Below are 21,816 nucleotides of genomic sequence, written 5' to 3'. Positions count from 1 at the left end.
TTCAAGAAAGCGAAGTTCCAGGACGTCACCCGCTGGTATATGGACTCCTAGTCCAGTGCTCACGCCCCTGACCCAGAGATCTGCCGCCTCCTGCCCCACCTGATGGCCAGGCTCTCCCCAGCCGGGCCGGGCGGGGGGCGGGGGGTGGTCTCCTTATCCCACCACTATTCTCCTTTCCCATCCCAGGCACCTGCTGTGGTTTCTGGTGAGTGCTGGCCAGAGCCCCCAAGGGGGAGGGAGCTCCAGTACCTGGCACTTTGCGGGGCACTAACGCCTTTGCGACAAGGGAGGAGGCATCCTCGCCCCCAGATTTGCCCTCATGAAGGGAGGCTTCGAGGTGAAATAATCACTCGGGCGAAAGCCGGTGCGAGTGGAGAGGGAGGGCCAGGTCCTTAGCGCGAGGCGGTGGCCACTGGGGCAGGACTGCGGGCGTGCAGGTTGTGGGGGCCCCTGACCTAGACCTGGGAGAAGGGCTGGTGGGGCGGGGCGGGCACTGGGGGGCGGGCTCAGGCAGGCTCCGCCCCCGGGGCGCCGGTTTAAAAGCTGGGAAGCTCTCCGGGAGAGGAGCCGCTGTGGAAGCTCGCAGCCCCGCGGTGCGTCCAGGCCACAGCGATGGCCCTGCGGGCGGGGGGCGCTCGGTGGCTCGGCGCTGTCTTGCTCTTCGCTCTGCTCGCTGCCAGCGCCGCCTCACTCAGCTGGGATCTCCGGGAGCCCCGCAGCCGGGCCGGCAAGATCCGTGTGCACCCGCGAGGCAACCTCTGGGCCACCGGTAAGTGTCTGGGACCCTCTGGGACCCGGCAAGCGCCCCTCACCAGCATGCTCTCACCCCCTTTTCCTTCTCTGGCCGCCCCTGAGCCACAGACATTAGTGTCTGGACTGGTGGGGACCCTGGGACTCCTCTAATTTAGATGGGGAGCTTGAAACCCAGACAGGTGAGCGAGTGGCTAAGATCACCCAGCTCGTTTTAAGCAGAGCTGAGGCTGGCCGCTACATCTGCCTCACAGCTCTGCCCCTTCTTGTTTAAACAAGACCCTACCGACTCTTCCCACTTCTGTCTGCGCCCTGCCCCTCCTCCTTCCAGAAACCTCCTCACTGTCCACTTTCTTCTCTGCCCTTTGCTGTCCGCTCCTAAGCAGGCAGCACAGCTGGCAGAGTTGGCCTGACCCTGGCCCATCCCACCTTCTGGCTGCGCCATCCTCTCCACCCCCTCCACCTGTTCAGGCTTTGCCACCACAAGGGTCTCTACTGCTCCTTGGTGAAGAGTATATTCCTTCCAGGAGAACTAAAAGGTGGGAGAGATGGGGAGCTTCCCCACTGTGATAGGATCCTTGCTCCCTGACTTCCTTATGTCCAGGCACCTCTTTTTTTCTTTTCTTTTTTTTTTTTTAATCGGAACTGCTTTTCTAGGTCACTTCATGGGCAAGAAGAGTCTGGAGCCCCCTGGCTCATCCCTACTCAAGACAGCTCCCCACGTCTCGCTGGGGGACCAGAGACTGCCGCTGAGTCATGATCTGCTCAGGATCCTCCTGCTGAAGAAAGCTCTGGGCATGAGACCCGGCGGCCCAGCACCTCACGCCCAGGTGAGCCAGGCCCCCACCACTGGCCCAGGAGAGGCTTAGCCAGGGCTGCCCCTGGGTCCAGCACTGGGATCAGGGAGTGCCTGCCCAACCAGGGTCTGATGGGCCCCAGAAATCCAGGGATTCCAGGCTCTCTTTGTGATGCAGAGCTCAAAGGGAGAGGACTCCAAAGAAAGGAAAGTGACGCTCTAGCTGGTTTGGCTCAGTGGATAGAGCCTCAGCCTGCGGACTGAAGGGTCCCTGGTTCGATTCCAGTCAAGAGCACATGCCCGGGTTGAGGGCTTCATCCCCAGTAGGGGGCGTGCAGGAGGCAGCCCATCATTGATTCTCTCTCATCATTGATGTTCCTATCCCTCTCTCTCCCTTCCTCTCTGAAGTCAATAAAAATGTTTTTAAAAGAAAAAGAAATAAAGGAAGGTGAAGAAATCAAAAGAAAGGAAAAAATTTTAAAATAAGAAAGGAAGCTAAATAATAAAGAAAAAGGAGAGAGAGAGAGAAAGGAAGCTAACCTTCCCAGCAAACCCCAGGGAATAAGAAGTAGGGGAAGAGCCTGACCGGTTTGGCTCAGTGGATAGAGCAACAGCCTGCGGACTGGGAGGGTCCCGGGTTCCATTCTGGTCAAGGGCATGTACCTTGGTTGCGGGCACATCCCCAGCAGGGGATGTGCAGGAGGCAACTGATCGATGTTTCTCTCTCATCGATGTTTCTAACTCTCTATCCCTCTCCCTTCCTCTCTGTAAAAAATCAATAAAATATATTTTTAAAATATTTTTTTAAAAAAGAAGTAGGGGAAGAAATTTCCCCTCTGATTGCCCAGTCTGAGGTCACAGCCTAGGATTATCCAGCCTCTTGCACCCACAGTCTAGTCAGACTCATCCCCACCCCACCTGTCCACCCTTGCTGTGCCCTGAATATGCTTGTGGTTAGAGTTGGGACACTGAGGCCCACAGAGGGGGAGTCATTTAGAAGCTGAGGAAGAGTCCGACCTTGTTCACCTTGACCAGTGCTCTTCCCAGACTGTCTTCTGCCTCCGTGGCTTATGGCAGGGTTTCTCAGCCTCAGCACACTCTTGACAGAATGTCTGGGCTGTGGGGTCATCCTAGGAAGGTGAGCAGCATCCCTGGTCTCTGTCCACCAGAGCATCTCCCCACCTCCCCAGTTGTGAGAACCAAAAATGCCTTCAGATGTTGCCACGGGTGCTCTAGCAAGGGGACACGAGTGGGAGTTAAAATCACCCTTGGTTGACCAAGCCAGCCTTAGTCTGTAGCCATTCCCTGCTCCTGGGCCGGTCCCTGTCCCACACCGCCTTCCCACGTCTGCTGTTGCTGTGTGTGGAAGGCAGAGTGAGTGGTAGGTGTGGGTTCTGGGGACAGTGTGCTCGACTCAAAACCTAGCTCTTAGTAGCCGTGTAACCTTAGAAATGTCACTTAACCCCTCTAAGCCTCAACTTCCTCACCCATAAAATGGGGATAACAGTGCCATCTCCCGTTAAATGAGACCATATCATTTGCTCAGCATGATGCCCGGCACATAGAAAGCGCTTAGTCAATGGGAGCTGGTATGGTCTGAGATCCCTGGCAGCACCTGTTGCTGACACACCTTTGTTTTTAATATATTTTTATTGATTTCAGAGAGGAAGGAAGAGGGAGAGAGAGAAACATCACTGATGAGAGAATCATTGATCGGCTGCCTCCTACACCACCCACACTGGGGATTGAGTCCGCAACCCAGGCATGTGCCCTGACAGGGAATCGAACTGTGACCTCCTGGTTCATAGGTTGACACTCAACCACTGAGCCACACTGGCTGGGCCTGACTCACCTTTGAATCCACCAGTGTGCCTAGCGTGTAAAGCGTACATTTTGAAAGAAGGGAGGGGCATGCCCTCGAGAAGGTGCAGCTGTGACTCTCCTGATGCACAGAACCGCCCGCCCCTGGGGACCTCGGATGAAAGGACTGGCTACTCTGAAGGGAGACGATGTTTCCTCTGGGGCCATTGGTCTGGAAGGCCTGAAACATGCAGACCAACTAGAGAATCTCAGAGGAAGCAGTACCTTGCCCTGGGGACGGGCTTCAGAAGTGAGGTGTGCGGGAGTGAAAATGCTAACGCTGGCAGAGGGCCAGCCACCTACTTGGAATTTGCTTCCATGGTCTCCCTTGAATGTCATGACCACTCTTGAGGTTTGGGCTGCTAATGTGAGAAAATCACCCTTCTTCAGGTGCTGGGGGGTGGAGGGGGGTGCTGCCTCAGACGAGAGTCTGTCCCTGTCCGACTCTGTGGATGCCTAGCACTTAGGAATGGCAGAATGCCCTATTATTTGCCCCCTGTGCTCAGGTCAGTTCTTCCGTGTTCCCCTTCAGTATAGGAGGCTGCTGGTGCGAATGCTGCAGAAGTAATGCCATTAATGAGGAAGACACAACAACGTGGCTTAGACTGTGCCCACCCCGGGAAGGTGCTGAAGGGGACCCTGCTAGTGGCCCCATCTGGATGTAAATTCTGGGCTCAAATCTCTGTTACTCCATTACTGTGATTTGTGGTCGGGTCACCCGGAGTATCACCAGTGCAGACACAAATTATGTTCCTGCTGTATTTCTTGCTTCTCTGTTGAAGTTGTGAATAAAACCCTGCTCTTTACATAGAATGTCTGGTCCTCTCCTTCCAGTGTGTTTGAGGGGATGGAGTGGGGGGAAAGGTGGCTGGAGATGGGGTTGGCTCCAAAATGCCCAGAATACTCCATGGTACCAGCCTGGCACTGACTCAGGACAACTCATTAGCTCATTCAGCAAACAGGTACTCCACACCTGCTGTACACCAGGTCCTGTGCCCGGCAATTGGTTCTACTCTCCTCTCTGCCACCTTCTGGCACAAGCAAGTCTCTCGAGTCCCCCCGCCCCCAATAAAAGGGAGCTGCCTGCACTACATCTACATTACCCGGGGCTTTGCTTTCCCCATTCATTTCATGATCGTGCCAATCTTTGAGGGGAGCCCCCAGCGCCTACAAGGGTTGAGGGCCAGCTGGGATCCAGACCCTGCTGTCCTCTCTCCCTCTTCTCTGGCTTTCCGTAGGATTGCCAAAGTTAGCAAAACATAAAGGACACCCAGTTAAATTCGAATTTCAGATAAGCAGTCATTTTTTTTCGTCTAAGATGCCCTAATGTTGCACGGACATACAAGAAAAAATGTTCCGTTGTTTATCTAAAATTCGAATTTAACTGGCCGTCCTATATCTTATCTGGCCTTGGCCCTCTGATCTGCACATTCCCGGTCGTAAAACTAACGGTATTTGGTCCCTCAGGCCCCGGCCGGAGCTGATAGCCTGGGAATCCCTGATTCTACATACTTTTGCCCGGAGAACCCCTAACCTAGCCTAGCAAAGGGTACAGCTGGGTCCCTGGCGCTCCCGCAACTCTAGCCCCGCCCCTGGCGTGAGGCCACGCCCACTGCGTCGGAGCAGGACGCGCACTCTCCTCGCGAGAAGGCCCCTCCCGCCGGGAAGGTTCTGAGGCGGAAGTGGGGTGGCGGAAGTGAGCTACCTGAGCGACAGTTGCCATGGAGTCCGCGGAGGACTGGCTGGTGGAATCCTTGCGCTTGTAGGTCCTGTGGGCCTGGGGTCGGGCTTTCGGGTTTGAGCTGGCGGGGCGGGCGCGAAGCTTGGCGCGTGGGGAATCCGGGTCTGGGCCGGGCGGTTAATGCCCGCGGGGCGGGGCGGGGCGGGGCGGGACCGCATGAGGACGCCGCCTGGGCCTCGGATCCCGCTTCTGGGAGATAGCACAACCCTGCGGGCGCAAGTTGTGTTGCGGTACTAGTAAGAGCGGTGCTGTGCAGGGTAATAATAAGTGACCAGTAATTTTGCACCAGCCTCTGAATTGAACCCCAGACTAATTGTCTCATGGATTCTTTTTTTATATATATTTTTTATTGATTTCAGAGAGGAAGGCAGAGGGAGAGAGAGATGTAAACACCAATGATGAGAGAGAATCATTGATCGGCTGCCTCCTGCATGCCCCCCTACTGGGGATTGAGCCCACAATCTGGGCATGTGCCCTTGACCTGACTCGAACCCAGGACCCTTCAGTCAGCAGGCCCACGCTCTATCCACTGAGACAAACCGGCTAGGCTGTCTCATGGATTCTTCACATCAACCCGGGGAAGTCTGGGTTCTCTGGGAGTTCCGTGTTGCAGAGGAGGACCAAGGCTCAGGGTTATTGTGACTGGCCTGGTCCCGGTCACACAGGGAGCAGAATGTGTAACAAGACTTGTTAACAGGTTTGCCTGACTCCAGAGCCTGGGCCTCCAACCACCAAACCGTGATGCCTCTCAGAGTTCTTGACATGGTGTCCCTCTCTGCAGGTACCAGGATTTCCATGCATTCGACCTCCCAGGAGCCACTCGAGTCCTTGAATGGATTGGTGACAGAGGTGAGGAGATGGAATCCCACTCAGGCTGGGACTCGAGACCTCAGCCCAGAGGGCCCCAGCCCACTCTGCTGAGGGCCCCTTGCTCACTTGTGGCAATTTTGTGCTCCATCAGCGCTTCCTAAGTTCTAGATCTCTCCCATCCCCCAGCACAAGGCTGCATCTCAATGACAAGGGAATTTATATGCCTCAGCAGGTTTGGCAGAGTTTCTAGAGCAGGGGTCCTCAAACTTTTTAAACAGAGGGCCAGTTCACTGTCCCTCAGACCGTTGGAGGGCCGGACTATAGTTTAAAAAAAACTATGAACAAATTCCTATGCACACTGCACATATCTTATTTTGAAGTAAAAAAACAAAACGGCAAAAACACCCGCATGTGGCCCGTGGGCCGTAGTTTGAGGATGCCTGTTCTAGAGCCAGCCATGGTCCACAATCTTGCCAGCAGTTTGTCACAGCTACTTCTGCTTCTTTTTTCCCCAGGAGTTTTTGTTGCTGGCTATGAAAAGTTGAAAAAAAATGAAATTCTTCACCTGACATTACCTCCCCGACTTTCTGTAAAAGAAAACCAGGTAATTTGAAATATAAATGCTGAGTATATGTGTCTCCTTTTAGTCATTTATTAAACCTTTATGGAGCTCCTGTTGTCTACTAGCTATTGTCCTGGATACTAGAAAGAGAGCGAGAGAGAGAGAGAAACCCTGGGCCTGCCCTTCTGGTCTACTAGAGCAGTGGTCGGCAAACAGCGGCTCGCGAGCCACATGCGGCTCTTTGGCTCCTTGAGTGTGGCTCTTCCACAAAATACCACGTGCGGGCGCGCACGTACAGTGCGATTGAAACTTCGTGGTCCATGCGCAGAAGTCAGTTTTCGGCCTGGGCGAGTCTATTTTGAAGAAGTGGCGTTAGAACACTCAAGGGGCCAAGAGCTGCATGTGGCTCGCGAGCTGCAGTTTTCCGACCGCTGTACCAGAGGGAGGCAAATATGCACGTAGATAAGTACTAAGGAGCCTCCCATGATTTACAGAGGGTCACTAAGGAAGAAGTCCATTGTAGTTTATCAAAATTAGATACCTGGAGCCATTAGGGTATAGAAGATGGATGAAACCCTTAGAATGGTTAAGAATGAATGTGGGTAATGTATCCTATACAAGAAAAAGGCTAATATGCAAATCGACCCAACAGCTGAACGACCAGTCGCTATGATGCGCACTGACCACCAGGGGGCAGCTGCTCAACACAGGAGCTGCCCCCTGGTGGTCAGTGTGCTCCCACAGGGGCAGCGCCATTCAGCCAGAAGCCCTGAGCCAGGCTCACAGCTGGCAAGCAGTGGTGGCGGGAGTCTCTCCGCCTCCGCAGCAGCACTAATGATGTCTGACTGCCTGCTTAGAGGGCGCAGGCTGGCTTAGAGGGTGCAGGCCGGGCTGAGGGACCCCTCTCCCCCAGAGTGCATGAATTTCGTGCACTGGGCCTCTAGTAAGAAATAAGAGGGGAAGGTGGCTAAAGACAGAACTTTAGAGAATACATTTAAGGAATGGGCAGAGGAAAATGAACTCACAAGCAATACTAGGAAGGAATAATCTTGAAAGTAGGAGGAGTCTCAGAAGAGGTCAGTATTTCAGAAGCTAAGGGAAGAGAATGTGTCAAAAGAAAAGAGCTGGTAGCCGCCTGGTGTTGCCCTGGGGGAGATTTCCAACCTAGCGCTCTTGATCTCCGCATCCCCACCACTCAGGCTTGAGCCAGGAGCTCCCCAACTGGGCCTTTATGAGAGACCTGATTGACCTCCCACCTCACCCCTGGCTTTTCCTCTTTCCTCTTTCCACTTCCTTTTTCCCTGCCTCCAGTTCCTCACTTGGAGATAGTAATCCAGTGGCTAAGAGCATGGACTGGTAGACAGACTTAGGTTCAAATTCACAACATAATCCCCTCTGGGATCTTCGAAAACTTGTTTAAATTCCCCAGGCCTTATTTTTAACATTTTATTTTATTTTATTTTATTTAAAGGATAGTGTTTGTTGTTGTTTTATTTTATTTATTTTTTATTGACTTCAGAGAGAGGAGGGGAGAGGGAGAGAGAGGTAGAACCATCAATGATGAGAGAGAATCATTGATCGGCTGCCTGGGAATCGAACCCAGAACCCAGGCGTGTGCTCTTAACCAGAATTGAATCCGGGACCATTCAGTCTCCAGGCCAATGCTCTATCCACTGAGCCAAACCAGCGAGGGCTATTTTTGACAATTTAGAATAGGGTTAATTATAGTATCTACTTCTAGAATTCAATGTGATCAAGTATGTAAAGCATAAACACAGGGCCTGATACGGTAAATGCTGGATAATTAGTAGTTGTTATATTTTTATCACTAGAAGAACCCACCTGATTTCCAATGGGAAGTGGCATGAGAAATGGAGATATGTTCGTTGGCTCATACATTCCACCTTTTTAAAAAAATTAATTTTAGCCTGGCTAGCATACGGTCAGGGCACATGCCCGGGTTGCAGGCTCAATCCTCAGTGTGGGGGGTGCATGAGGCAGCCAATCAATGATTCTCTTTCATCATTGATGTTTCTATCTCTCTCTCCCTCTCCCTTCCTCTCTGAAAGCAATAAAAATATATTTTTAAAAAATTTAATTTTAGAGAGGAAGGGAGAGAGAGAAACATAGATTTGTTGTTTCACTTATTGATGCACTCATTGTTGGACTCTTTTTTTTTTAATGTATTTTTATTGATTTCAGAGAGGAAGGGAGGAGGAGGGAGAAAGAGAGAAACATCAGTGATGAGAGAGAATCATGGATCAGCTATCTCCTGCATGCCCCACACTGGGGACCGTGCCCACAACCCTGGCATGTGCCCTTGACCGGAATCAAACCCGGGACCCTTCCGTCCACAGGCCGACGCTCTATCCACTGAGCCAAACCAGCTAGGGTTGATTGACTCTTATATGTGCCCTGACCAGGGATTGAACCCGCAACCTTGGCATATTTGGGTGATGCTCTAACCAACTGAGCTACCCAGCCAGGGCTCTAGCTTATTCTTTTTTAAAAATTTTTTTTTATATGTTTCTTTTTTTTTTTTTTTAATTGATTTTTTACAGAGAGGAAGAGAGAGGGATAGAGAGTTAGAAACATCGATCAGCTGCCTCTTGCACACCCCCTACTGGGGATGTGCCCGCAACCAAGGTACATGCCCTTGACCGGAATCGAACCTGGGACCCTTGAGTCCGCAGGCCGATGCTCTATCCACTGAGCCAAACCGGTTTCGGCTTAAATTTTTTTTTTTTTTGATTTCAGAGAGGATGGGAGAGGGAGAGAGAGATAGAAACATCAATGATGAGGGAGACTCATTGATCAGTTGCCTCCTGCACGCCCCTTACTGGGGATCCAGCCTACAACCTAGGCATGTGCCCTTGACCAGAATCGAACCTGGGACCTTTCAGTCCGCAGGCGAATGCTCTATCCACCGAGCCAAACCAGCTAGGGCGTGCTCTAGCTTTTTTTGATGAAGCTGTTAAGCCTTGTGACTCCCCTAAGAAGGCCGGAAATGTAACACTTGTGTTAGAACAAAAGGGGCTCGGGAAAGGGTAGCAGAAGGGTGGCCTCCGTGGCCTCCTGTCAGGCTGGGGTCTGGCTCCTTACCTAGAGCATGTCTGAAAGGTCCCTTCGGAGAGCAGGCTCTATCTGATTGGCCACCCTTCCGCATTTCAGGGCTTACTCCCCGAAAGAGATTTCAAGGTATGCCACGGAGGATTTTCAGACAGGTCTATCTTTGATCTGAAGCACGTGCCAGACACCAGGTATGGTCAGCTCTGTTCCTCAGACCCCCCCCATTCAGGATGGAGTGGCTGGAAATGTCAAGGGTATTCTGCCTCTTTATCACCATGCCGCCCCTAACCCCTGAGCACATGGTACTTGTGAGCGCGCGCACACAGAAATCTGGAATACAAAGAACCTGTTGTTTGGCGGCTTCATGGTCCCTCTGCAGACCTTCCAATGACTGTGACCCACAGATCTCCAGAGCTGCTCCAAATAGAGAGTAGAAAGATGCTCTTAGTTTCTCAGAGAGCTGATGGTGGGTGGCTGGGGCGAATGACTCCATTGGCAGATGCTGAGAGTCTGGGCCGGCTGTGTGTTCAGGCTCCATGCTGCTGTCCTGTCTGGGACACTTCATGCCACATGGAAGCCTGGGCTCAGTCCCGTGTCTCATGACTGTGGGCCTGTCCCTAAAGTGGAGTGAGCCTGCTCTTCCTCTGTTAAATGCGGGTGACGGGACAGTCCCTTCGTGCAGTGAGCTTTCCTGAGGTGGGCGTGTAGGAATCTCAGGCTGAGTGGGCTGGAGAGCGGAAAGGCTGGGGGGAGGCGGGTGAGCTCCTTGCTGTCTGAACTGAGGTCTCCTCTCCCTCCTAAACAGGTTGCTGGTGACCAGTGGCCTTCCCAGTTGTTACCTGCAGGTGTGGCAGATCGCGGAGGACAGTGGTGAGTGAATTTGACTTGGTGCCGGTTGACACATACCTCCATCCCCTAATCCGAGTCAATGAAGCAGTAGGTTCAGGCCTGGCTGGCGTGGCTCAGGGTTGAGCGTCGACCTATGAGCCAGGAGGTCATGGTGCAATTTCTGATCAGGACACATGCCCGGGTTGTGGGCTCATATCCCCAGTAGTGCAGGAGGCAGCCGAGCAATGCTTCTCTCTCATCATTGATGTTTCTTTCTCTCTCTCCCTTCCTCTCTGAAATCAATAAATATATATATATAGTTGATTTCAATTATATATATATTATTTCAATTATATATATAAATTAGCAATTGCACACAAGCCCCAAATGGAGCTTCCTGTAACTTGCTTCAGGAACTGAGGTTACCAACCCAGTCATAGGCGGAGCACGGAGTGAGCTTCCTCTCCTCCAGGCAGGTGCAGTGGCAGAGGCTAGGACAGAACTATGGCCACTCAGGTGAGCACACCTCTTGGAGGAGGAGGAGGCAGCAGGAGGTCACCTCTCTTTGCCCAGCCTGGTAGCCGCAGGAAAGAAAAACGGAGTGAGCAAGAGGCTGGGCTGACCCATCTCCCTCAGAGGAGTCACTCTACTCCGGCTCCTTCTGGGAGTGGAGGGCAGTTCTTTTTTTCTTTTTTAATATCTTTTATTGATTTTTTACAGAGAGGAAGGGAGAGAGAAACATCGATGGGAGAGAAACATCGATCAGCTGCCTCCTGCACACCCCCCACTAGGGATGTGCCCGCAACCAAGGTACATGCCTTTGACCGGAACCGAACCTGGGACCTTTCAGTCTGCAGGCTGACGCTCTATCCACTGAGCCAAACCGGTTAGGGCTGGAGGGCAGTTCTGTGCGTTCGGATCAGGCAGGTGTCAGAACCTGCAGCCCTTAGAGCATCCTGGGTCAGCATGGAAGAGTGGCTCAGACGCACAGGCTGTTGCTCTTGGAACTGCCCCTTTGCCTGTGACTCTGTGCCTGCCCGTGGGTCCCCGCCCTCGCTTGGATGCTTCCCAGGAACTGGCCGCGGGGTTGGCTTCTCTCCCAGCGTCCTTGTTGTGGAGAGGCGGTTGTTGTGCTCCTTTGCTTTGAGGTCACTGAGCCTCTGCACCTTCCTTTATTGTTTCTTTTTTGTACTTCTTGTTGCTTCCAGGTGTTTGTGTCACTTACTTATAGTTATGATTGCTGTTGTTTTTTGTTTTGTTTATATTTTTATTGATTTCAGAGAGGAAGGGAGAGGGAGAGAGAGATAGAAACATCAATGATCAGAGAGAATCATTGATCAGTTGCCTCCTGCATGCCCCCTACTGGGGTTTGAGCCCATAACCCAGGCATGTGCCCTTGGCCTGAATCGAACCTGGGACCCTTCAGTCCGCAGGCCAACGCTCTATCCACTGAGCCAAACTGGCTAGACTACTGTTGTGTTTTTTTTAAATACATATTTTTATTGATGTCAGAGAGAAAGGGAGAGGGAGAGAGAGGTAGAAACATCATGAGAGAGAATCATTGATCGGCTGCCTCTGCACGCCCCCTGCTGGGGATCAAGCCCGCAACCTGGGCATGTGCCCTGGACTGGAATTGAACCTGGGACCCTTCCATCTGCAGGCCAACTCTATCCACTGAGCCAAACCGGCTAGAGCAATGTTCGTTTTTTTTAATAGTGTCCTTTGAAACATAAAAGTGTTAGATTTGGATGAGGTCTAATTTATCACTGTTTTTTGTTAGGGACTATGCTTGTCATGTCATATCTAAGAAATCTTTATTTAACGCATAAATTTTCCCGTGTTTTATTTTTCCCAAAAGGAAGTTTTGGCTTTTATCTCTTCAACATTTAAATCTATGATCTCTTTCAAGTTAACTTTTGTATATGGTGTGAGGTAAGGATCTAAGTTTATCTTTTTGCATGGATATCCCGTTGTTCCATCACCATTTGTCAAAATGCCTAACCTTTCTCCATTGATTTGCCTTGGTGCCTTTGTTGAAAATCAATCCACCATAATCTAAGCATTTACTTCTGGACTCTCAGTTCTGTCCCATTGATCTTTATATCTGCCCTTATGCCAGTAACTTGTAGTTTGCCCAAAAGTAGCCTGGGTGGGGCTGCAGTGGTTTAGAGATGAGAGAGACTGGAGTGTTACCAACCATTTGGAGGCGCCCTTTGTCCTGCCAGTGCCTGGGGTACCAGGTGCCTCGTAGAACCTGTAGCCCAGGCCCAGGGGAGCTGATGAGCCCAGGCCGCTCTGATACTCGTGTGGGATTAGGAAATCAGATAGAGTTATCTTCCCCAGATATTAGTGCAGAATATTCTAGAGCCTGGGGAAGGCTGGCCACTGTTTTCCTGGAAACTTAAAAGCATAGTGTTATTTGGGTGAATTTTCCAGGGTCCAGTGTTGACCCACAGCTTTGGTGTCTCAAACCTGATTCTGTCAGCACGTCTAAAACAATTCCAACCTGTTCATAGGAGCAGAAGCACCCATCAGACTCACGAGACTGCCATATAAACCAGAATGCAATTTTAATCGTTTACTAGAGGCCTGATGCACGAAATTCATGTAAGAGTTGGCCTTCCTTCTCCTGGCTGCCAGCACCAGCTTCCCTCTGGCACCCAGGACTCGGGCTTCCCTCACAGCCCCGGCTTCGTCCGGAAGGACGTCCGGTCTAATTAGCATACTACACTTTTATTATTATAGATAATGAAAAAATAAGTATCCCTTAAATATGGAATATTTCAGGCCCTTTTTTTAAAAATATATTTTATTGATTTTTTACAGAGAGGAAGGGAGAGGGATAGAGAGTTAGAAACATCGATGAGAGAGAAACATCGATCAGCTGCCTCCTGCACACCCCCCACTGTGGATGTGCCCGCAACCCAGGTAGGTACATGCCCCTGACCGGAATCGAACCCGGGACCCCTCAGTCCACAGGCGGATGCTCTATCCACTGAGCCAAACCGGTTATGGCAGGCCCTTCTTCTTGCTGGTGGAAGACCGAACCCGATCAGAGGGTTCATGAGAAAGGTAACCGTCACCAGAGGAATCAGCTCAGAGGTTTTCAGAGTGTGTGTTTGTGGCTCTCTCAGACAGAAAGTATGAAACTTGTGAAGGCAGCTGCCCAGGCTCCTGCTGTCCAAGTCCCTGGACAGTGCCCGAGGCCTCCTCTCCGCTCTGGGCTGTGGGAACCACTGAGCTGGATAAATAAACATCTAAAGGTCTCAGCTGCGTGTCACCTGCTGCTTCTACTTTGAAGTTAAATACTCAGTCTGGTGTGGCGAGGCCAGGACAGGCCTCAGCGTTTTCTTTGACCCCTTGGCTGGTCAGCCCTCCTTCCCCTGGATCCCACTTCAGAGCTGTTCATGCATGTGCTCAGTCAGGCGGTCCGGGAGCCATTCCGACTCCTGAAGGATGTGTCTGCCGCTGCTCTGACCTGCTCTGTGTTGGTTTAATCTGCATACACAACCGTCTTTCGTCGCCAAGTTCTTGGAGATGCCTTCCTGAGTCTTTTGCTTTGATTTGTAGTGCTTTCTCTTTGCAGTGCAGGGCTGGTTTGGTAAGTGTGGTGTGGATGTCCTAGAGGAGGGCATTGTACTAGAGAGAGAGGAGGAGGAAGCCTGCATTTCCACTGTGATTGGAGAGCAGCTCTCATCAGGAGGCTCCAAAGCCTCTTTGAAATACGTCTTTGAAGGCTTCCTCTCCACCCTCCGCCCCTCCCCGTCAGGAGACAAATCACATCTGAGAGCCATGCCCTGGCTCAGAGCAGCAGGTCCTGGCTCCTCCGAGTCTGAAAAGGGAAGAGGGAGCTGCTTCGGTGCGGCCTGGGAGAGTGTGGCCTGGAAGCTCTGCTGGGGCTGGTTTGGATCACAGCCTCATTGGAGCTCCCCCGATGCAGACTCCGGTCCTGAGGCTCCGGTGTTGTGTCTGCGTGAACCTCCGCAGCTCCTGTAGCGGGAGCAGGTAAGCTGAGCAAGTCTGGATTCGGGGCTCTGAGAGCCCTCGGGCTTGGGGAGCAGTAGGCACTCCGGTCCTCGGCATTCTCGCTCAGCCCACCCCGGTCCTTCTGTGCGCTCCTGGCTTGTGAACCGTCTGGAAGGGCCTTGCTCACGTGCTTGCTGCTACATAAGTCATGTTAGTTCTGTTCCTCATCCATTCTATTCACAGGCTGACTTTTACCTCCTTCAGAATTTAAAAAATACGTACGTCTCCCTTTTCTTCAGGGATTGTGGGAACCAAATAATGAGTCCCCTCTTTTTTTTTCTTTTTTTTTTTTAATATTTTATTAATTTTTTACAGAGAGGAAGGGAGAGGGAGAGAGAGAAACATCGATCAGCTGCCTCCTGCACGCCCCCTACTGGGGATGCGCCCGCAACCAAGGTACATGCCCTTTGACCGGAATCGAACCTGGGACCTTTCAGTCCGCAGGCCGATGCTCTATCCACTGAGCCAAACTGGTTAGGGCATGAGTCCCCTCTTGGAGCAGGAAAGTATGCGTCTCCTTTAAGCAGTTTGTGCAGTAGACAGCTTGTTGTGAACCATGTTATAATTGGCTCCTGTTAAGAGAAGCCTCAATTGCAGATGCAGAGGCGAGAGCCTGCCTGTACCACAAAGCAGGCTGAGACAAACAAAACTAAAATTTGATTCAGGGACCTCCGTTACCACCATTTGTCCACCATCCAGAGCTGAGGGGTCAGTGCTGACATGTACACATAAGGAACTGGTGGACATTGAAATTGGGTCTCAAAAGAACTGTTGGTCCAGAAAGAAACTCACTACAGACTGATTCATTTGCCTGTCAGCATAACTATTATTGCTCGTCTCACATTCAGTTCTTATAAGTATATCTCTAGTGACACATGATCTCGCTCATCTAGGGGAAATGATGAACAACATAGACTGAGGAACAAGAACAGAACCAGAAACAAGGAGGCATCGATCGGACTATCGGGCCTCAGAGGGAGGATAGGGGAGGGTTTGGGGGAGGGGGAGAGTTCAACCAAAGGACTTGTGTGCATGCATATGAGCCTGTCCAACGGTTAAGTTCAACAGGGGGTTGGGGCATCCGTGGGGAGGGGGGTGGGATGGGAATGGGGGGATGAGGACAAATATGTGACACCTTAATCAATAAAGAAATTTAAAAAATAAATAAATAAAATTTGATTCAACTTGAGGTCAAGTGTCTTCCTTCTGTTCAGAGTAAAAAGGACATGGACTTTCTGGTCCAGTTTGTGTTTGGAGACAGTGACATTTGCCTTGTGACCTTTACCTGCAAAGCGCCGAGGTTGTGTAATAAGTTTTTGAAGAAATAATGGTAGTTCATGCATTCTGTTCCTGTTATTTTCTTCACCTAAAGCGTAAATGACACCATCAGTGGATTCTTTCCTTTTATTTGTACTCCACAAAAGTATAAAAAGCCAGAACTGCGCTGGGGGCTTTTGGGATGGCATCTGAGATTCATTATCGCCCATTTGCAAAACAGTTCCTAAGACAATTTATAAAGAAATTAAAGTGCGCCCTAGCCGGTTTGGCTCAGTGGATAGAATGTCGGCCTGTGGACTGAAGGGTCCCGGGTTCGATTCCAGTCAGGGCACATGCCCGGGTTGCTTGTTTGATCCCCAGTAGGGGGTGTGCAGGAGGCAGCCGATCAGTGATTCTCATCATTGATGTTTCTGTCTCTCCCTCTCCCTTCCTCTCTGAAATCAATAAAAATATAGTTTTAAAAAAAAAGAAATGAAAGTGCTTCTGACAGTTTCAAAATGTAAATATAACACAGAGTGTTTATGATGCCACATCCTCTCTAGCCAGCTGTCAGTTCTCTTTCTTCCTTGACCTTCTGTCTGTACAGGGGAAGACCGCTGGCCGGCTCTCACCAGGTTATGTTTCACACCTTCACTAACATTCTGGACTTTCCCCTCTTCCGCTTGCCCCTAGACGTCATTGAAGCTGTCAGCACCATTGCTGTGCAGGAGAAAGAGGGGAGTCTCTGGCCGAGGATCGCCATCTGCTCGTCGGTGGCACCTGGAGTCCTCCACGGGGCGCGGCTCAGCGGCCTGAAGGTTGTGGATCTGGAATCCCAGAAGGTCACGTACACCTCAGGTACGGCGCCGTTTGCCCCTTGCCAGCTCCTCCAGCCCTACGCAGCCGCGTTTGAACTGAATCCAACCCTGTGTGCCGGATGTTGGGCACACAAGATGAATGAGAGGCAAGCCCTGGCCTCGGGGGACTCCCTTTCTGGGATTGGAGGAGGCAGTCCTGGGACCAGCACCACCCAGTGGAGTAGAGTGGTAAAATGAACAGGAGAGGGGAGACGTGTTGTTGTTTTTTTGTGGGTTTTTTTATATATATATTTTATTGATTTTTTTACAGAGAGGAAGGGAAAGGGATAGAGAGTCAGAAACATCAATGAGAGAGAAACATCGATCAGCTGCCTCCTGCACACCTCCCACTGGGGATGTGCCCGCAACCAAGGTACATGCCCTTGACCGGAATCGAACCTGGGACCTCTCGGTCCGCAGGCCGATACTCTATCCACTGATCCAAACCGGTTAGGGCAGAGACGTGGTTTATCCTGCCTGGGATTGGGGATGCTTCCCAGAGGAAGGGACTTGTGACCAGCCAGCCCTGCCAGGTTGCCAGACCCATGTGACTCCAGCAGCTTTCCTCTTTCGCCCTCTGTCTTCCAGGTGTCAGTGACAGTGAGGAGCTGAGTAGCCTGCAGGTCCTGGATGCAGACACCTTTGCCTTCTGCTGCCCCTCGGGCCGGCTGGGGCTCGTTGACACCCGCCAGAAGTGGGCGCCGGCAGAGAATGTCAGCCCCAGCCCCGGGTCTGGTGGAGGGAGGTGGTGTGCAGAAGTCAGGGGCAAGTGCCGGGACCCTGGGCCCAACATTGCCAGCCTGTGCTCAGATGGGCTGCTCCGTCTTCTTGACCCTCGGGATCTCTGCCACCCTGTGCGCTCAGTGCAGTGCCCAGTGTCCACACCCAGCCCTGACCCAGAGCTGCTGCGAGTGACCTGGGCTCCAGGCCTGGACAACTGCTTGGCCATTTCAGGTACCGCTGAGCAGGATTTTGCATCTGTTGTTGGAGCTTTCTCTTCCAAGGGACTATCGCGTGCTCAGGAAGGAGCCTCTGGCCCCAAAAGTTAAAGTCGCTCACCGAGAATCTCCAGATTAACTCTCCAGCTTCCTCAGGGGCAGGCCCTTCCCCATTTGGCTACACAACAGGGGGAGCAGGGCTTGCCTATCCTAGCAGGAATTCCGTTCTGAGGTTGGTCGAGAGCCTGCAGATAGTAAGACACCAGGACAGCCATGGGGCTCGACCAGAAAGAGGCTATAGGATCCCAAGGGTGGAATCAATCTATTTGCTTTTTGTTTTTTGGTTGTTGCTTTTTTGTTGTTGTTGTTGTTGTTATTGATTTCAGAGAGGAAGGGAGAGGAAGAGACAGAGACAGAAACATCGATGATGAGAGAGAATCACTGATCGGCTGCCTCCTGCACGCCCCACACTGGGGACCGTGCCCGCAACCTTGGCATGTGCCCTTGACCGGAATCGAACCTGGGACCCTTTAGTCCGCAGGCCGACACTTTATCCACTGAGCCAAACCAGCTAGGGCTGCTTTTTGAATTATAGCAAGTCCCTAGGTCAGCAGGCTCCTGGCCTGGCAATATCTAGTTGAAAGAAGATATTTAGTGAGAGTATCTAAAGGCCAATGGGAAGGCCCTAGCCAGTTTGGCCCAGTGGCTAGAGCGACAGCCTGTGGACTGAAGGGTCCCGGGCTTGATTTCGGTGAAGGGCATATGCCTAGGTTGTGGGCTCAATCCCCAGTAGGGGACGTGCAGGAAGCAGTCGATCAATGATTCTCGTCATTGATGTTTCTGTCTCTCCCTTCCTCTCTGAAATCAATAATAATATAAAAATAATTAATAATAAAGACCAATGCGAAGGATCCATTGAAAGGGGGAGAGGTTGAGAGAGCAAGAAAGGATTCTTGATAATGGCAGGATCCAGAAAGAGTGCAAGAACCAAGTGTGGGGAAAGCGGCTGGCTTCCTACAAGAAGAAAGCAGATGGAGCTAGGTTGAGGGGGGAACGTGAGAATGTTCCTCTGAAGCAGTGGTTCTCAACCTTCTAATGCCGCGACCCTTTAATACAGTTCCTCATGTTGTGGTGACCCCCAACCATAAAATTATTTTCGTTGCTACTTCATAACTGTAATTTTGCTACTGTTAGGAATCGTGATGGAAATATCTGTGTTTTCCGATGGTCTTAGGTGACCCTGCTAGCGGTTCTCAACCTGTGGGTCGCTGCTGTAGAGCCTAAGACCATCAGAAAACACAGATATTTACATTATGATTCATAACAGTAGCAAAATTACAGTTATGAAGTAGCAACGAAAACAATTTTATGGGTGGGGGTCATCACAACATGAGGAACTGTATTAAAGGGTCACGACATTAGAAAGGTTGAGATCCACTGCTCTAAAGGCTTCTATTTTCTCCCATCATCGTGGAGATGAGGCCATCTTACTGAGACCCAGATGGATTAGAATCTGGGGCAAGTGGAAAGGTTTACAAAAGTCTTAAGCCTCAGTTTCCTGGGGTATTAGTACCTACTTCATACAGTTGTGAGAATTAAAGAGAGAATGTAGATCCAGGGTTAGCCTCAGACCTGGCACGTGATATACTACAGATTCTCGTCGTCACGAGCCCCAGGGAGTTGGCAGCTGCCGGCATGTGGGCAGATGTTCCACGCCCTTGGTTGGCCATTAAGTACCAGTATCTTGTTCACTATTAGGTTCCTCATCCCATAGCCTGTTTTGGTGCCGTAGAGCAAGTTATAAAAATTACTCCAGAGATTCATCGTTGGTCTTCTCATTTCTCGTTCTTCCTCAGGTTTTGATGGGACAGTCCAAGTCTATGATGTCACGTCTCGGGATGGAATGGAGGGCCACATAGAACCTCTCTTCACTCACAGAGGTCACGTCTTCCTGGATGACCATGGGACAGGCGCTGCTCCACTGGTCACCACCCACACCTGGCACCCCCGCAAGCCCAGGACTTTGTTGTCGGCAGCAAGTGATACCTCTGTGCACGTGTGGGACTGGGTGGACCTCCGTGCCTCCCGCTGACACCGGCGCCTTCCTGCCAGGCCCCTGGAAGAGGAGCTGCTGTATGTACAACAAGGGTCCTGATTTAGGACTCCCAGTCCCTCTTTCCAGCGGAGTGGCCTTGGGCCAGTTAAGCAGCCTCTCTTAGCCTCAGTGTCTTTATTGGTAAAATGAGAATAGTAGTAACTACCTCGCAGGGTGGTTGGGGAAGTTAGAAGAAATATATGGGAAAATACCAGGTAGGACGCATGATAAGAGATGTTTTTTTAAATATGTTTTATTGATTTTTGACAGAGAGGAAGGTTGAGGGATAGAGAGTTAGAAACATCCATCAGCTGCCTCCTGCACACCACCTCACTGGGGATGTGCCTGCAACCAAGGTACATGCCCTTGACCGGAATCGAACCTGGGACCTTTCAGTCTGCAGGCCGTCATTCTATCCACTGAGCCACACCGGTCAGGGCACATGATAGAGATTTGGTGGCTACTCTTAGACCAGACAGTTGTGGGCGACAGGATCCTGCTGCTTCCAGCAGGTGTCAATCCCTCAGGTTTTGGGCACGAGAGACGCCTTCCTCACCTAATGGACTGTCAGAGGCTTTCTCGAGAGTAATGCTGACCATGCACACTCATTCCCGGTGTACTGACTTCACAGCCCAATCCCCGTGTGAGCTCTGGCTCCCGGCACTTTGTACAGTTGGGAGGCTGATATAACATAGTGATTAAGACACTTGTGTTGGAGTCAGACAGTTCAGAGTGTGGATGTGTAGAAGGCTTCAGAGACAGGTCTGGGGCCCAGGCCCACTGCAGCCTCTCTTGGGGCTGCTCCTGTCAACCCCTAAGCAAAACTCAGAGATCCATCCAACAATACAGCTACTTTGCAACAGGACCCAAAGGATCAGCATTTTAAGAAGTTTTCATTTAACAACAGGGATCGCTCAGAGCAACCAAGGTTGTGCATTCTCTGAAGAGCCAGTCTGAACTTGGGAGGAAAACTGCATTTCCCAGGAATAGGCAAATTCCACTTTGACACAAACAGCGGAGTATTACACATCCCCCTCACTGCTGGCAACCCGGGTTGCTCCGTCGCTCACATTCCTCTATTTTGATTAGTCAGAACTAGGTTCCATATCTCACCTGCAGCCCCCATCTCCCGGGTTCTGCAAGTCCTCCAGCCACTGCCTCCTCTCCACTTCCTGGGTGTTTTGTCTCACCCAGATCTGGGTCCCCTGGGGAAGGACAGGCAGGTACTCTTCCAGAACTAGCAACACCAGGATCTGCTCTTTCGTACACTTCTCTGGCCTCAGCGCCTGGCGATGAGCTCCCTGAGTTGGATCCGAGCCTCCTGGGGTGCTGATGCTTCTTGATAGTGGAAATGCCCAAAGCGCTGGCAGGAGGTCCCTGGTCCGGGGCCACTCCCTTGAAGGGAATTTCCTGCTCGCAGTGAGAATCTTCTTCCAGCTTCACTATTCGAAGCTCTGCTTGTAGTTGAGGAGCCTGGATTTGTTGATTGTTCAGCTGAGAGAAGAACCTTACAACCGTGCTCTGCCGTCCAAACCTCTTTCTTTACCTCGTTGGGAAGCCGCCGTCAGAGGGGAGCCACTCAGTAGAACCAAAACAGAGGCATACATTAGAGTGGACCCTAGTGAAAGCCACAATGTCAGTCATCCCAGCAGGATTGAGGTGGAGAAAGAGCCTTCCTGTTCTCCCCTCCCCGTGTCTTGGTGCCCGTGGGGTCTGGCCCTCTGTCACTGGGGAGGCAGCTCCAGAAGTTGGATAGGAGGGGGCAGAGGCAGGTGATCTGGTTGGAAAGTAAAGGCACATGGAGCTGTGTTTGCATAGCAACTTAGGGCTGAGAAGATGCCAGTTACCGTACTGAAGCAGGAGGATGGGCTGCTGGAGATAATAGGGCCGATAAACTGCCGCCCTCCCCGCCACTGGCCACCAGTGTTGCAGTGAATGTGCAGGGCAAGCTCAGAGGGCGCCCAGCGGAGCAGCACCTTGGAGAGCAGCACCGGGTGGAGGCGGCTCGGCCCTTCAGATGCAAATGCTCCAACTGCTCCGCTGCCTCGCTTCTGGCTGAGTTCCCAGGTTTGGGCGCCCCGTTCGGGATTCCTCAGTCCTGGCACCATAACTCTCCCAAACAGGAAGACTTACCATGGTTAAGGTTACAGGCTTTAAGAGCAAAGATAATAAAAACAGATTCCCAGGGTGTTAATAGTTGGAAGGAAAGTTAAGATATTCTGGCTTC

General features: G+C 51.4%; 2 protein-coding genes across 4 annotated transcripts; both read left to right on the top strand.

Moving 5' to 3' along the window:
* Window positions 1-561: 561 nt before the first annotated feature.
* Window positions 562-4,210, top strand: NMB (neuromedin B). 2 transcript variants are annotated; one of them, XM_028137006.2, is made up of 3 exons: window positions 562-769; window positions 1,408-1,580; window positions 3,944-4,210. In XM_028137006.2, the coding sequence occupies exons 1-3, from the start codon at window positions 613-615 to the stop codon at window positions 4,106-4,108; spliced, it is 495 nt and encodes a 164-aa protein (XP_027992807.2). In that variant the 5' UTR covers window positions 562-612; the 3' UTR covers window positions 4,109-4,210. The 2 variants fall into 2 exon arrangements, with proteins under 2 accessions (XP_027992807.2, XP_008158255.2); XM_008160033.3 differs by having other exon boundaries at window positions 3,939-4,052.
* Window positions 4,211-5,127: 917 nt separating this feature from the next.
* WDR73 (WD repeat domain 73) lies at window positions 5,128-21,108 on the top strand. Of its 2 annotated transcripts, XM_054713215.1 has the most exons (9): window positions 5,128-5,168; window positions 5,929-5,996; window positions 6,473-6,561; window positions 9,691-9,779; window positions 10,394-10,458; window positions 16,393-16,557; window positions 17,145-17,510; window positions 19,351-19,627; window positions 20,497-21,108. In XM_054713215.1, the coding sequence occupies exons 1-8, from the start codon at window positions 5,128-5,130 to the stop codon at window positions 19,584-19,586; spliced, it is 1,119 nt and encodes a 372-aa protein (XP_054569190.1). In that variant the 3' UTR covers window positions 19,587-19,627; window positions 20,497-21,108. The 2 variants fall into 2 exon arrangements, with proteins under 2 accessions (XP_054569190.1, XP_054569189.1); XM_054713214.1 differs by having other exon boundaries at window positions 19,351-21,108.
* Window positions 21,109-21,816: the final 708 nt, after the last annotated feature.

Source organism: Eptesicus fuscus, chromosome 25 (genome assembly GCF_027574615.1).
Source record: "Eptesicus fuscus isolate TK198812 chromosome 25, DD_ASM_mEF_20220401, whole genome shotgun sequence".
Lineage (NCBI taxonomy): Eukaryota > Metazoa > Chordata > Mammalia > Chiroptera > Vespertilionidae > Eptesicus > Eptesicus fuscus.
This window is presented reverse-complemented; position numbering and strand designations above follow the sequence as displayed.